At 40.7% G+C, this 15,977-nt stretch overlaps 1 protein-coding gene across 4 annotated transcripts in view; it reads left to right on the top strand.

Moving 5' to 3' along the window:
• The window catches only part of crtc3 (CREB regulated transcription coactivator 3), a 48,812-nt gene extending 41,539 nt beyond the window's left edge, over nt 1–7,273 (top strand). For all 4 annotated transcript variants that reach the window (XM_044356614.1, XM_044356605.1, XM_044356623.1 and 1 more), the window contains 6 exons: nt 205–425; nt 2,285–2,520; nt 3,026–3,244; nt 3,808–3,891; nt 4,882–5,092; nt 5,961–7,273. In XM_044356614.1, the coding sequence (XP_044212549.1) occupies nt 205–425; nt 2,285–2,520; nt 3,026–3,244; nt 3,808–3,891; nt 4,882–5,092; nt 5,961–6,166 (1,177 nt within the window). In that variant the 3' untranslated portion in view covers nt 6,167–7,273. The remainder of the gene's footprint in view (nt 1–204; nt 426–2,284; nt 2,521–3,025; nt 3,245–3,807; nt 3,892–4,881; nt 5,093–5,960) is intronic.
• The last annotated feature ends 8,704 nt before the right edge of the window (nt 7,274–15,977 follow it).

The raw sequence follows: 15,977 nt of genomic DNA, 5'->3' as shown, positions 1-15,977 counted from the left end.
GAAATGGAAATTAAGAGAAATAATCCAGCAAATGGAGAGTAGGCGGGGAAAAAAAGAGGCTAGAACAATCTCATCAATGTGAAACAGCGATGACAGCCTGTTTAATGACACCACCTTTAATTATGTGCAATATTCATATGAAACAAATCGATTATGAGCGTCGGTTCCTGATGGGTCAAACCGGTTTTTCCTGTCTCTGTATAGTATATTTCCGTCTCCGGAGCAGAACCCCGGTCTGTCCCACTACCAGAGCTCGTTAAACACCGGCGGCTCACTGCCCGACCTCAGCAACCTGCACTTCCCCTCCCCCCTCTCCACACCGCTGGACCCAGAGGACAACGGAGGGTACCCCAACCTCAGCGGGGGCAGCAGCACTGGAAACCTGCCGGCCGCCATGATGCACCTAGGCATCGGCAACTCACAGGGTGAGCGGAAACAACACATCGACCTCTTCTTACAGGTTTTATATGTCCAGAAGGTGTTTTTTTTTATCCTGATAATCATGTTGTGACACCATAGATTTATCCATAGATGCAACTAAATCAAAACAGGGGTGTTTTGATCACAATATATGATACGTACGCATCTTAAAGGACGAGTTCACAGTTTTTAAATGTGTCTTAAAACAACAGTCAGGTGTCTATATGAGCAGTAATCATTCCTCCTGTTCACACTGGCTATTAAAAACCTTTTAATGTAAGTGATGGAGGCCACACAGTCATTTAGAGCTTCAAAAAATCGCATATAAAAGTCTATCTGAAGCTCGTATGAAGCTGCAGCTGTCCATATTAGTCAAATTATGTTGATATCTTTCAAAGTCTTTTTAGTGCCAATTTTTTTTTTATTTTTTTATTACGATCCTTCCAATACAGCTCAACAGAGCAACACTGTCCAGGGAAACAGACGGGGGATTTTTAGGGAGTTTTTCCCTTATTCCACTCAAGAGTCTTAGAGGATGTTGTATTGCTTCGCAGACTGCAAAGCCCCCCCCCCTCCGCCCCCCCGAGGCAAATTTGATTTGTGATATCGGTCTATATAAATAAAAATTGACTTGACTTCACAAACACAAAGATGGAAGATATCCACTTGTTTTGACTAAGTCAGACAGCTAAAGCCTCATATTATCTTCAGATAAACTTTAAAATACTTTTCTTTCTGTGGATTTCATCTCCTCTCACTAAGCACATTTTAAAAAGGGGAACTTATAACGGTCAGTATGAACAGTGAGGAATGATTACCAGCGAGGAAAAAACCTGTTTCGGTGTTCTCATCGGCTCCCGACTGTTGTTTTAAGACAAGTTTGAAGAAGTACGAACCCGTCTTTTAACCGCCAGTGACATCACGACACCCGGTCGCCGCCTGTCATTCTCATTAAGATTAGTTTGAACATGTTTTATTTATTTATTATTATTATATAACTAGAATCGGGACTGGTGACATCACATAGCAGGAGAGTTGATAATTCGCTCGCTCTCCTCCAGCTCTCTCTCTCTCTCTCTCTCTCTCTGCAAAGTTTACTTTCATCTCTCATCCCTCCTTTTTTTCCTCCAAAGTTGTTTTTTTTTCTCTGCGTCTCTGCCTTTTTATCGCAAAACTTGTCACACTGGATTCTAGTAAGATGCATGTTTTCACTGCTTTGATAATGTCATTTCTGAGAATTTGAGCTCTTGGCAGGATTTGAGGCGTTTCCTAGCAACACGACTCCAACAGTCTACCTGTTGTTGAGTGAGTCTTAAAGTCTGTTTTCAGCTGTAGACTCGCCGCCGCAGTGTTTTGAGCAGCCGACCGTACATTATAGATAACTCACTGAATGATCTCTCTGTGTCCGATCGCAGCCCCCCCCCCGCCCCGCCGCTCACCACCGCTCCCCTCTCTCTCTCTCTCTGTATTTTGCGAGCGTATGTGTGGTCGGGCTCTCATGTCGAGCACAGTTCAGCTTGGCCGAGCACCAGAGCGACACGGGAACTTTGACCCCGTTCTGGCTCGCTACAATCAGCTCTGTTCTTTTCCCTCAGTTTCTCTCTGTCCTCTCATTTTCCTTTCTCTCTCTCTCTCTCTCTCTCTCTCCCCAGCCACACAATAAAGTCTTAGTGTTTTTGGGGTTGAGGGGTGGTGTGAGGGTGTGGGGGGGGGGGGACTGGAGAGCATGCTGGAAAATTGAGTATATAATGCATCATAACTTCCACATGTTCTCCTCTGTTTCAAAAGGGCCCCCGTATCTGCTCGGGACTCACAGCTGCTTTATTTGTTTCACTGTAACGTTTCTTTATCGTCCGTCCCGCAGGTCTCTCCTCCTCTTTGAGCAACCCCTCACTTCAGGCGTCCCTCAACAACTGCCAACTGCAGTCATCGCTCAGCAATCCCTCCATCAACTCGTCCCTGCGTCTGTCCAGCAACTCCCCGCGGCGACGGCCGGCTCCCATCAGCCCCCTCACCCTGTCCCCCGGTGCCGAGCAGCGCAGAGGTCTGGCCAAGCAGCTGTCTCCCACCATGTCCCCCTCGCTGTCCCCGATCACGCAGGTACACACCTCACACTGAGACTGTCAGTTATTTAATACGTCGTAAAAAGCTGTTATTTAAGGAGCTGTAAAACTGGATTTTACAAGTTTAAGAAATGTTAGTTTCTTCATGTGTTGTAGATGAACAAACTTTTTTTTTTTTTGTGTAACTTAGTTGATTTGTTGCTTTCCGTGCATCTCCGATGTCATTGCAATTTGCAAAGTAATATTTTGGAGAAAAGAACCTCCTTATTATGTCAAAAATACTAAAACCAGAACTAAATCTAGAAAAAAAAAACCTTTAGTAACAAGAGGAAATGTGCAATAATATGAAAGAATCCAACCTCTGAGTAAAAAGCTCCGCCGCTGCCAAAAACACACAGTGGTGCTTTTGTTTTTAGCCGTTTTGATTGAGAGAATGTATTTGAGTAATGACATGACAATCACAATGAATCAACTTCAAGTCTCCGTTCAACCCTCAGTCGGTCTTTTAGTGACTCCTGCTGGCTTTCTCCGTTCCTGTGTAGGGAGTTGCTTTGGATACCAGCAACATGCCGAGGGAGCCGCCCCCACCCTATCCGCTCTACCAACAATCCCAGCATGCAGTGGACCAGGGCCGACAGTGCCAGCATCAGCACCAGCAGCAGCAGCAGCAGCAGCAGCAGCAACAACAACAACAACAACAACAGCAACAGCAGCCTGTTTCCCCTCTGCAGAGCATCCCGCTGGACTTCAACACGAGCCAAGTGAGTGCCATGAAGACGCTCTTTGTCAGAGTGCGTGTGTGCACATGGGGACTAACAAACAAACACACACACATATATAATTTTGTGCAGCAGTGTTTGTGCATGTGTATTGTTGATTTGTTTCCATCTCCCTGCAGGGTAGAAATTAGTGTAGAAGATTAGATTCAACAGTGTAATTGTGTTAACCCGCATTAACTGCAGCAATCACATTTACTGTGTAGTTGTTTTCCTGCTAAATAGACCAAAACAACATAAAAATAACCTGAAAATGTTTAAAAAAAAACAAAGACATTAATACCTTGGGCTGGTTGAGTTCTAATCATTAACAGTTGTAATAGGTAGATAAAGTGTTTTTTGGTTATAATGTGATTTTAATTATAGTCCCGGTAGTCACAGCCTTATAAATGAACCCTGGTCTCTTCTACCTCAATGAGTCATTGATAAGAATAGTTTTATTTACATGTCATATGTCATAGTTCACCTTTAGAAAGAAGAAAGCTGGCAGATAATTAGCTTCTCTTACCAATTTTGACAACAATATGGACTTTATTCTTTGTTTACAGCACAACAACATGGCGACGCTCTTCAACGACCCCTTCATGGAGCCGCAGTACTCCAATCGCCAGAGCAAGACCCCCGCCTATCAGGTACACACACACACACACACACACACACACACAGTCAAACGTAACCAGGAACATGCCAAACATTAATATCAGAAGGGCACATTTTAACCAGCGGAAGTTCAAAGACAACCTTTTTTGAAAACATGAATATTAAGGTGAGAAGGAGTCGATGCATCATATAAAAACAAACACAATTTACATACAAGATGAAGCCAAAAGTCTGATTCACGTTAATTTACATTGGAATAAATGAAGCTTTGTGTCAAGTTTGTTTTTCATAATTAAACCATTTTTCCATCTTCTTTCATTTAAATCTGCTGCAGTGTTTGACTTTTCATTCAGTCTCGGATACACAGCAAAGATTTCTGCAACCATAATTTAGTCAGAAGTCTCAAAGCAGAAACCTGTAACATCTTAAGTAAATGTATATCATTCTTGCACAAGATCTCGGTCTGTTTTCTACCCAGTAATATAAACTCAACACACCAAAACTCAAAGGCTTTGTGAATGTTTTCATGTTGCAAAACCCGTTGGCTCGGCGTAATCCTCGGTGTAGCGTTTCCTCATCAGCAGCGCCGTGACGCCAACAGATGAAGTAAATGGGGATGTGAAAATCTACAACGTTTGTTATGAGAAAAATCAGCACTGCAATAAACCCTGACTCAAAGCAGAATCTTCTTCTTACAACATCCTTTTTTTTTTTTTTTTTTTTTTTTTTACACAAACAAGTTCAAACAACCGCACATCGAGTGAATTTCTGCAGAAACGTCTCGTCTTAATTAACATCACCGAGAAGCTTGTTTTTGCCCCGTTAGGATCGATGTTACATATTTTATGAATGGATTTTCATTAAATGCTGTCAGTTGTAGTGTGAATAAGGTTCTCAGTGAACTGTAGATGTTGTTAGAAAACACTTGAAGACCATCACATACAACAAGTTGCCAGGGGTAACCATGATGATAACTCAGCTGGCTAACGCTTTGTGTTTTCTCTCCACCATCTGCCGGCTAGTTGGACCAGTTCAGTCTGTTGGAAAACGCCATGAGCTCCACGGCGGGGGGTTCTTGCTTCGACCCTTCCTCCTCCTCCTCTCTCTACTACTCCCAGGCGGCCCTCACGGGGCTGGGCGGCAGCCATGGCAACCTGCAGGACCCGATGCACATGAGGTCTAACATGCTGTACTCCAACTGCAGCGGAGGACTGCCCAACATCATACTCACCGGTGAGTCCCACGTACGAGAAGAGTTAGTGAGTCTCCGCGGTGCGTCCTCGGAGGAACTGTGTGTTTTGTTTTGTCTCACTGTAAGAATGTTCTAGTTTGTTTATTTAAAGCTGCATTAATTGATTTCAGCCTCTAGAGGGAAGACAAAGCATAACACACACAGTACCTTTATCCAGCCATGTGACGCTTCAAGTACAGTGATTGAAAACAGCTGACTGCTGCTGCTGGATGTATAAGAGACTTAACGGACACAGTAAACGTACAGCAGAACCAAAACAACTAGCTAAAGGAGGCTAAAAGCTTCACAGAGCTGCAGAGTGGAGCAAAACCTAAAAATAGACTCGATGAAAATCAGGAAATAAATTTGTTTTACACACAAACTCATCAAGAGTTTTCAATTTACTCATTGAAATTCAAGTGAATGGGCCCAAAACTTGCATCATATTGATGACACAGATGTGAGCAAGAAATTCTCATCCTGTCAATCAAACTTTCACAATAAAAGCACACCACACTCGTAAGAAACATCCCTCATTTTTAAAAAGCAAAATGATCTGATCCCGACGGGCCAGAGTCTGAGGTCCCGACCAACGCTGACTGCAGCTTTAATTTATAAGATGTTACTATAAAAAATGAGAGTTTTAAGATAGATTAAAGATTATAACACAACACACACCTCGGGATTCCGATCTGTTTTTGCTGAAAGTGCAGACATTACTAAGAGAAGAGAGAGAGTTAAAGAGAGAGTAGTCATGACTAACAGCCAGAGCAGTGAGACCGGTTATTACAGAAAGAGGAAGTGTTTTCCCAGACTGGAAGAAACATTCACCCGCCGTCATCTGTTTCCCTCCTTCCCCCCCCCCCCCAGACGACTCCAACCCCAGTCTGTCAAAGGACATCAGCAGCGCTCTCTCGACGGTGCCCGAATGTTTCGACTCGGAGGGAGGCTTCCCGCTGGAGGACGAGCTGCGCATCGAACCTCTCAGCCTGGACGGTCTGAGCATGCTCAGCGATCCCGACATGGTGCTGCCGGACCCGTCGGTGGAGGATACGTTCCGCAGCGACAGACTCTGAGCCTAAAGAGCGTCACAGGTTTCAAGAAAGAGACGTTTTTTTCATTTTTTTTCTCCCACACACACACACACACACACACACACACACACACATGAATTTGCAGTGTATAGAGTGTACAAATCTGAATATGCATGCAAACATTTTCTATAGGGCCACTGTGCATGCATCCACTGCCACTAAGATTCATTAAATGTGAACCGTGCACACGCTTTCTTTCTAAGGAGGAGACTTTTGAACAAACATATTTCTCATCATAATTTCTGATCATATTTCTCGAGACGTTTTATTTCTAATAAGGCGGATCAATGCAGTTTGTGGGTAAAAAAAAAAATAAAACAAATCAGCTCTGAGACTCTGCACCTCCTCCTCCAACCAAAAAGACAATCCAGCGAGGAGCCCTCCCGCTTCTCTCTCTCTCTCTCTCTCTTTCTCTCTCTCATCACCAGCTCACAGCCTCCCCCTGAAGCCATGGCAACCTCGTCGCCATGGTTACACACCATAGCAACCCCCCCCCCCCCCCATCACATCGCTGAAGAGCAGCAGAAATGCCAACACACACACACAATTTACTTTTTTTTTTGTTTGTTTTTCCTCACAACTACGTGAGCGACTCACAGCTGGAGCAGCGATACGTGTTGCTGGTAAAACATCTGGCAGCGGTGTGCCGTGGCTACTTCAGGCTCCTTGAACGATCGTGGTAGAAATGAAGACTCAGAGGGATTGAAGCTTTTTTTTTTGTTTAGTATCAGATTATTTTTTAAAAAGATGTTTGCCACAGATTTTATGGCCTCAATTGACAGTCTGATCAGAATGTATTTTCAAACTAGACGACAAAAAGGGCAAACTGTTTACAAAGATGAGATTTTAATAAGTAAATATTACTAAAGAGTATAGATTTTTTTTTTGAATTTCTAATTAAGAAATAAAAAGATGTGCAGAGTAAATGCTATATATATATTTTTTTCCTGGTGATTTGATGGATATATCCCCCCTTCCTCCTCGGACACGGATGAGTCGGCTGTGATTTCTTCCGGCAGCACTGGGACGGCGTACAAATCCATTTATGAAAAAGATTTAAAAAAACAACAAAAAAAAAAAAAAATGGAACTTAACATTTTTTGACATGTTTTTAAAGATACTTCTATGTACATTCATTGCATATGTTTTATTTTACTTTTTTTTTTTGTACCGAATTGTAACGGCGCTTGTACTGTACTTTAAAAAAAAAAAAAAATCTGGTTGTGAATAAGGGCATGCGCTGTGCTACTGTGGATCGATTATGTCCCAAGTATCTGTTTGCATCCGGCTTTCTGTCCTCGTGTTGCGGCAGTACAGTAAACCCTCCCCCCCCCCCATCCCTTCCTCCACCCTCCTCCTCCTCCTCCTCCTCCTCCTCCCTCCTCCTCCTCTGTGGCTGAAAAAAGTCAAAGTGACTCATCCAGAGAGCAGACTGTAATCATGTGGACATCGGACATCATGTAACATTGCACTTAAACCTCTTTTTTGCACTAATTGGTTCACATTGTGATGATTTTTTTTTACCCCTGGTAAGACTGTTTGTTTGTTTTTGTTTTTACCTGATAACCCAAAGAAGCTGAACGAAGCCATTAAATACAAAGAAAAGTGAGTCTTTATGTGACTAAATATGTCTAGTCAGTGCACATACACACATTTCAAAGTACCAGCAGCAGATGTTACATTTTGATGTAAGAAAATTTATTAAAAAAGTATATATATATATATTTTCTGGGCTTTGACCGTGTAGTCCGATAGAAATGTTTTTTGTAACGAGCTCATATTTACAGTTGATGATGTAATGACTCGGCCGTTCAGGGTGTGAAGTGTCCCCTGTTGTGTATCATAATTAAAATACAATTACTGCAATTCAAAGAGCTATTTTTAATATTGTTTATAAGAATAAAAAAAAAAAAAGATTTGGAGCAATTTGCTCTTTTAGCTATGCAACTTTTTTTTTTTTTTTTTTTTTTCCATTGATGATGAGTGAAACCTGTTGAACAGGTGCATCTTGTACATTATGCAGCTTGTAATGTACACAATGTTGGGGGATCAAAATTTGATTTAAACAAATAAGAAAAAACACACAAAAAAAAAAAAAATCACAATATTACATGTGTCCAGTGTCCACAGTGTGTGTCAACAGTCGGAGAACAAGAGCGTCGTAAAGGAACTCATCGTTTAAACTCGCGACATTTTGGATTTGCAGGCGAAACGCTGCATGGCACTGTTTGTGTTTTTATTTTTGTTGTTGTTTTGTTTTTTTTTTTTACTTCTCAGTCAGAAGGTGTCAAACCTGCACTGTGTGGACTGCGGGGTTTTTTTTTTGTTTTTTTTTTGGAGTGTATGAAAGAGATTCAGTGTGATTTTTATTTGTCGAATACAAAAAATGAAGAGGGGTGTTTCTGGGTATCATGAGGTTGTTTTTTTTTTTATAAGAGTTTATATTCAGCTATTATACGTTTTTACCTGCTCTCTTGTCTCTTGTAAAACTCTGTGGGGGTTAAGTGATGGAGCCACTTTGCTGTTTTAAATCTTCCCTTCTTCTTCTTCTCTCTCTCTCTCTTTCCGTCTGAATGCATCTGAAACGTTTCCCGGCCTGTTTCCTGCTGTCTAAACGCCTGCCTTCTGCTGCCTTACTTTGTTGTATTTTGACTTTTTTTTCATATTCCAGCTAGTAACGACTTCTCTTTAGCTTCTAGTTCTGTTTGGTACCAACTGCTCGTGGTTCTTTTTTTTCTGTCACTTAGTCTCACTTCTGTTGTTGTTTTTTTTTTTATTTTGTTTTTGTTTTTGGTGTCTTACTTTTTTTTTTTTTTTAGTTGCATATTAAAAATGTACAGTTCTGTTATTTAAAGAATGTTTATGTCCACTAGTGTTACTACTTTTTTTTTTTTTTTTTTGTAATTTCATTGAGTTTTTTTTTTTTTTTCCCCTCCCAAGATATAAAATGTTCTTGGTTTGTAACGTATGTTATAGTGCTTACCTTTCTGATTTAATATAAACAATAAAACTCTATACTGTGTATTAAGTGATGTGGTCTGAAGTTACAGGATGCTGTTAGTGTTTCTGCCAGTAGGTGGCAGCAGTGTGTCGTAGTTCACATTCACACTTCACACAAGCAGAACATCTCTGTGTTGGTTTGGCCAAACATCCAAATACTCTCTACACCCATTAATCCTGACAAATGATCTCGAAACACATTAAGCTTTTTTCTTATTGATTTCTTTTGTATTGGGTTTTAGTGGGAAGCTCCGTTAAACGTTTCCAAATGTGATACAACCGACAACAAGCAGCGAACCGTCGTTTTTAAGGAAACGACTGCGAGCCAGACCGTGATTTAAAATCTAATTAAGTCCAACATATAATCTCTTCCCTCATGTCTGCTGTTAGTTTTCATTCCTCCTCTGCCATCACTCACTGAACTACGTCGTTAATCTTTCAGAAAGTTTCTTCAACTTTTCCAGTACAGATATTTGCGCATGTGTGATGTGACTTTAACTTTTCAACATTATCATTCTTTCGCCTCTCAAGTTGCCCCAAATCCTGATTTTACATAAAGGCCACTTTATACATCAGAATCGCCTTTCAGGCTAAATTAAAGGACGAGTTCACAATTTTTCAAGTGTCTTAAAACAACAATCAGGAGCACAAATGAACAATGAAACATGTTTTTCTTGCTGTAATCATTCCTCCCGTTCATACTGACCGTTAGAAGATCCCTTTATAATGCACTTACAATGAAAGTGATGGGAGACAAAAGTGTATTAAAAGTTTATCTGAAGCTAATATGAAGCTTCAGCATCCAAATGAGTCAAATCAAGTAGATATCTTTCAACGTTACAGTATTTTTAGTGTCAAAGTCCCTCTTTTCGTTACTATACTTCCACCGCAGCTCAACAGGGAAACACAAAGAGGGAATTTGATGCTAAAAAGACTGTAAATGTGTCAGATATCCACTTGATATGATTAACTCAGACTTCTGAAGCCTCATATAAGCTTCACATCAACTTTTAAATGTGGATTTCGTCCTCCATCACTTACATATCAAGCGCATTTGAAGGAGGAAGCGATTACAGCATGAAAACCTCTTCCAGTGTTCATATGGGCGTCTCACTGTTGTTTTAAGACAATTGAAAAAATGTGAGCCCGTCCTTTAATGTTTGCAATACACAGTGTTTGTTTGGCGATCTCTTCCTCTCCTCTCTACCAGCCTGCACCAGACTTTAGGATTAACTGTGTTCAGTAAATCTTTACTAATAAATAGTTATTTTCCTTCACAGTCTATGCAGCAGATTAATGTTTAACACTGAATTTATAAACCTGCCATTTGTTGCCCTGCAGATGGGCATCGCAGTCCTTTAGAAGAAACAGCACACACACATGCAAACAGTGTATACTGTACATAGGAGTGTGTGTGTGTGGGGACAGTAAGTCTGGCAGATGGATGGTGTGGGTTCCTGGAGAATAGCCAAACCTGATAAAACAGAATGCAATCTGGGAGTGAGTTCCCAAAACAACACACAAGAGTGAGAGAGCTGAACAGATAATCACAGTCATCAGTCAGAGAGCTGGAGTCGGTCCACAAAGTGAGTCTGGGCAGGTCATGATGCCAGCCTCGAATTCCTCCGAGGATGATGTTTGTGTGTGTGTGTGCGTGTGTGTGTGTGCGTGCGTGTACCGTCCAGCTGGTGGGAACCTGGAGGAGCTCTGAACTGAAGCTGCTGGCTGAAAGTAATTAATGAAGTCTGTTAAGCTGCTGGCAGAATAACTGTGTAGCAAACTGCTTTTATTGTTGTTAACTTTTCTTCAAGCAGCAAAGTCAATTAAGAACAAATTTTAACTGACCTGCTCACGTACAAAATGTGTAAGGAATTAATCACCTCCAACGTGATTGACAGGTTTAAGCCAGGCTAGAGATAGAGGTCTTTCTGTCTGTTGCACCACTTTGCTTCAGACTAAAATATCTCAACAACTGTTCGATGGATTGACATGAAATTTTTTACGTACTCCACAGAGGATGAGTCCTCGCTGGTGTCTTTTCCTCTCGCGCCACCGTGAGGTTGACATTTGTGGTTCAGAGTGAAATATCTCAAACACTATCAGATGGATAACATGTAACATTTGGCTCACACATTCATGGTCCCCAGAGGATCAACCGTAATAACTTATTTTCTGACTTTTTCATGTAGCATCACCATCTGGTTAAAATAAAAAGGGCGCAACATGCTTATTTCCAAGTCTATATTTTTTATTCTGGGGCTTTACTAGAATATCTTAACATGATTTACAGTTTAAAAAACTCAACCTCTTGTCTGAAACAGGCCGTTTTAGCTCCTGTCTCTTTAAGACCCCCCCCCCCCCCCTTTCCAATGAGCCCACTCTGTTCTGATTGGTTAACTTCTGCCAGCTCTGGAGGCTACATAAACCAAGCCCACAGGAACAGCGCCGGGCTTTGAAGCCAGTTTGACATAGTGGCTGAACCGTGTAATTAATTTCCAGGTCCGTCACAAAAACCACACAATCATGGGAAAAGGAGCGGCTGTAAAACGGTGGATACATTTTTTTGAGCATCACAACCCCCACAGAACGATTCATTTCACTATCAGTAACTGATCTATTCAGTCTGATAGCATTTGGAGAGTCTAGAAGAGCCGCACAATTAAATTATTTTATCCCCATTCACGTTAAACCAGAAGTTAGTTGGCTCGGCCGGCAGAAGTCTCTGGTGTGCATGTTCTATGGGCCGAACAGATGCGGAAGATCCAGGTAATTTTATACCAGGAAGTCAAACTTTTTTGGCTTCGTGCGCCACTGAGCAACTTTTATAGGAATGAACGGAGCCCCGCGTCCAACTCTGTATCCAGTTCTCTTTATACATCCATGATGTAAACAAACAGTAGTGGGAGGATTTTCTTTTTCTCCTTCTTTACCCAAAATGGAAACTTATGAGATACATCCGTACATGTTTCAAGCTGAAATTCAATCAGAAATAAGTGAGTGGACACAGTGAACAAACCATGGAACAACGTTAGCAACAAAAATTACAGAATGGATATATTATGGGGAAACAATCTGACGTCAGTTCGAGGAGGAAGTAGAGGTAACTGGTAGAGGAAGTAGAGCAGGTCTGGCTTTAGACTTTCAGGGAGCATTTTTACATATGTTCACCTCAAGTTTTGGAAGTTCAACAATGGTTAACATAGATATCCAACATTATAATGGTATATAAATACTATATAAATCACAAAAATATATATATCTTTACTCCTTAAAACTAACGGCACTCCCATCAGCTTCAACTGTACTTTGTGTTTAGTGCTAATTAGCAAATGTTAGCATGCTAACATGCTAAACCAACATGATGAACATGGTAAACATTTTAATTGCTAAATATAAATATATGTTCACCCCAAGTTTTGGAAGTTCAACAATGTTTAACATAAATATCCAACATGATAGTATATAAATACTATATAAATCACAATATAATAATAATAATAATAATGATAAGAAGAAGAATAAACTTTATTTATATAGCACCTTTCTTAACATAAAATGCAGCTCAAATTGCTCTACAGAAAGAGGTACAAACAAAAAACAGATATCTAAAAATTTTAAAAGAAAGGAGAAAAAAAGAAATATAATAAACAACAAAAACTACGGTGATTAAAAGAGGCAAGAAGATAAAAAGAGGTAAAATCATGAGATAAGAAAGATAAAACGGGTAGTGAAAAAAAAAACAGCAGATAACAATAAAAGGCAAATAAAAGGTTGACTTAATTAAAAGCAAAACCATAAAAATAAGCTTTGATCTGCTTCTTGAAAATATCAACAGAGGATGCTCGTCTAATATGTGGTGGGAGTTTGTTCCAGATCTTTGGTGCATAGCTGCAAAAAGCTGCTTCACCATATTTTTTGCATTTAGTTTGTGGCACATTTAACAAGCCAGCAATAATATAAATTTAGCACAAAAAGTAAGGAAATTAGTGTTTGGTGGATTATTTCTTAGTTGTAACAATGCTTCTTGGCAATAAATCTGATACCGTTGGAAAGCCTGTTTATTTCCCTTTTAAATGGTGCCACATTTATAAGGAACATGCATTTGTGGGATGAGCAGCAGAACTGAGTATGTGGGTTGCGCCCATGAAAAATTTGCCAAATCTTCTCTACCAATGCCGAACAGCTTATTCTGCCATTGACTCTTGTTTGGTGGATTGGGTGACTGAAGCTTGAAGAAACAAGACATATTGTCAATTTAACAATTTATTCATTTACCAAACAGGAGCCTCAGTAGCATGTGGAAGAACCATATACAGCCACAACAGCCTGGCACCTCCTCCTCATGCTGGTCACCAGCCTGGTCACACACTGCTGTGGGATGGCGTCCCAGTCTTCAACCAGCATTTGTCGCAAGTCAGCCAACGTGGTTGTGTTGGTCACTCTGGAACGAACAGCACGCCCAAGCTGATCCCACAAGTGTTCAGTGGGGTTGAAGTCAGGACTGCTGGCAGACCACCCCATCCTCTCCACTCCCAAATTCTGGTTCTGATAAACCCCGCTCTGTGGGGGTGAGTGTTGTTATCTTGGAGGATAGAGTTCAACCCCAGACTGTGGAGATATGGGATCGCCACTGGTTGCAGAATCTCATCTCGATATCTATACAGAGCTGTTCATAGAAAAGAACCTGCAGAGAATTATCACACTCATTATCACCATCACTCTTTTCTTCAACTCTGAGGAGTGTTTTAAAGTCTTTTACCTCACTGTTTTGGTTTTTACAACCCTACAACTTTGGTTCGCTCTCATCTGCATCATTTCCAGAAGCAGCAGACAGCTGTTTCCAGGATTCAGCTCATTATTATAAATTACTAAACCACATTATTTTCCTAATATCTAAATATAACTTACTCTCTTGTGCCTGTTGTGTCCACATTGCCTTCCTGCTGTTTGTTGCTTCATACGTTCTCATTCTTTCTCTTTCTTCTTCCATTTGTTTGCAGTTAATTGTTTTCGTGTCATTTCTCTTTCGCCATTTGCAATGAGAAGCATCCTTTTTACTGCCTTGACGCCGTTTTCACCACACGTGTTTCGCTGATGTTTATGAGGCAGAGCGAGCGCGGCTCTCTCTCTCTCTGTGTGTGCTGTTTGGCAGTTAATTCCAGCCAGACCCCATAGAGAAAAATTATAAGCTGCGACCGAAAAATGTCTCCAGATTGGATTTCTTCAGGTGGTTGCAATATTGATAAAAGAGGAGATAGAAATGTGTTTTGAACGCTTTGTCCCCGTTTTCATTTATAGAGTTCAAACAGCGCTGGCATGGAATGAAAGTCAGGGACCGGCCCACACGTTCTGATGGACTAGATGCTTATACGCAGCAGAATAAAAGCCTCACAACAGATTCTTCTTTTGTGGTTTCAGACACAAAACATACAGTGAAGTTATTTAATACTCTGTCACTCTTTTGCCCTTCTGGCGTCACTTTGTATGTGTGTTTGTGTATGTGAGAGACACAAGAAAGAAAATCCACTTGTAATTCAATTTTGCGGCGTAAATATCTGCTAAACATCAACACATACTGTCCGTAGTACAAATGTGAAAACGCAATGAAAACCTATTGAAGTTTTAAACAATTTCCCATTAAAGACAAAATGTACAAGTCATGAACAACATCCTTTTCTGGTTTCGCTTGCGGGCCTGATGTAGACCCTTCCCACCATGACCCCCTTTGGGACGGTCTCATCCACAGTGTGGGAGCTGGTCCGGATGATTCCCTTTGAAAAATGTAAAGCAGCGAGTGGGAAGTTTACCCACAAGAGTGTTTTCAAGTATAACTGGAATGTCCACTCCATGTCTCCCGGAGCGTGCTCGCGGCCCCCATCGCCAATGGATTACACGCTTTCAAACGGGGCTTCCTCCCAACGACCTCCTGGTGAGACAGAGAGAGAGCACACAAGTCAACCAGAATGTCAAAGTATCGTCACTGGGATTAGTAACTTTAATGTAATTAAGATTTTCAGATTGTAATCTCTACACTACTCCTTACTGTACAGATTACTGCAACATGTTACAGAGCGTTTCGCACATGTGGCTGAATTCAGTCATTAGTCGTCGTTTTGGTTACGTGGATTTGACTCAACATGAAGAGTCATGGTTCTCTGAGGAACATGGATGTCTAAACCAAATATCTTTATCCATCCTAAACTAAGTTTCTATTCAAATGTAACACAAACTTTTCCAGAAGATTTTGCCTGTTTTTGCCTCCTCACACGTCACATGCTTCATGTACGTCATGATTCATTCGTTAAGTCTGTTTTCATGGCACTTTGTCGCATTTTGCTTTAATCAATACACCAACTTTCCCACCTCAGCCAAGCATAAAAACCTTTTGCAATATTTTCAGCATTTCCATTGTGGTTTTTTAATGCACAAATTGAAAATGCAAATCAAAACAGGGGGATAGAAACACACTTTTAGCATTTTTCTCCCCTGAAAATGGAGCTTTTCTAAAACGTCCTCCAGAGTGTGTAAATCTGAAAACAGCTGTCATATCAGCATTTTCTTGTTTTTCACTGACATTTCATTGGAAGAGGAAGAAGAAGAAACACCAGACAATAAAAACAATGGCTGACGGCTTTATCGTCTACTTTGATAGCTTGTTTAGAGTTAAATGTAACTATCTATCACCTTCCTCTGATGAAACTGTTGTAATCAAATAATAAAAAAATAATAAAATAATATTCAATAAAATAAATAGTGGGTTTTATACGAATATTTATTTCATACAAATATTTTA

Source organism: Thunnus albacares, chromosome 1 (genome assembly GCF_914725855.1).
Source record: "Thunnus albacares chromosome 1, fThuAlb1.1, whole genome shotgun sequence".
In the NCBI taxonomy this organism is placed as follows: Eukaryota; Metazoa; Chordata; class Actinopteri; order Scombriformes; family Scombridae; genus Thunnus; species Thunnus albacares.
This window is presented reverse-complemented; position numbering and strand designations above follow the sequence as displayed.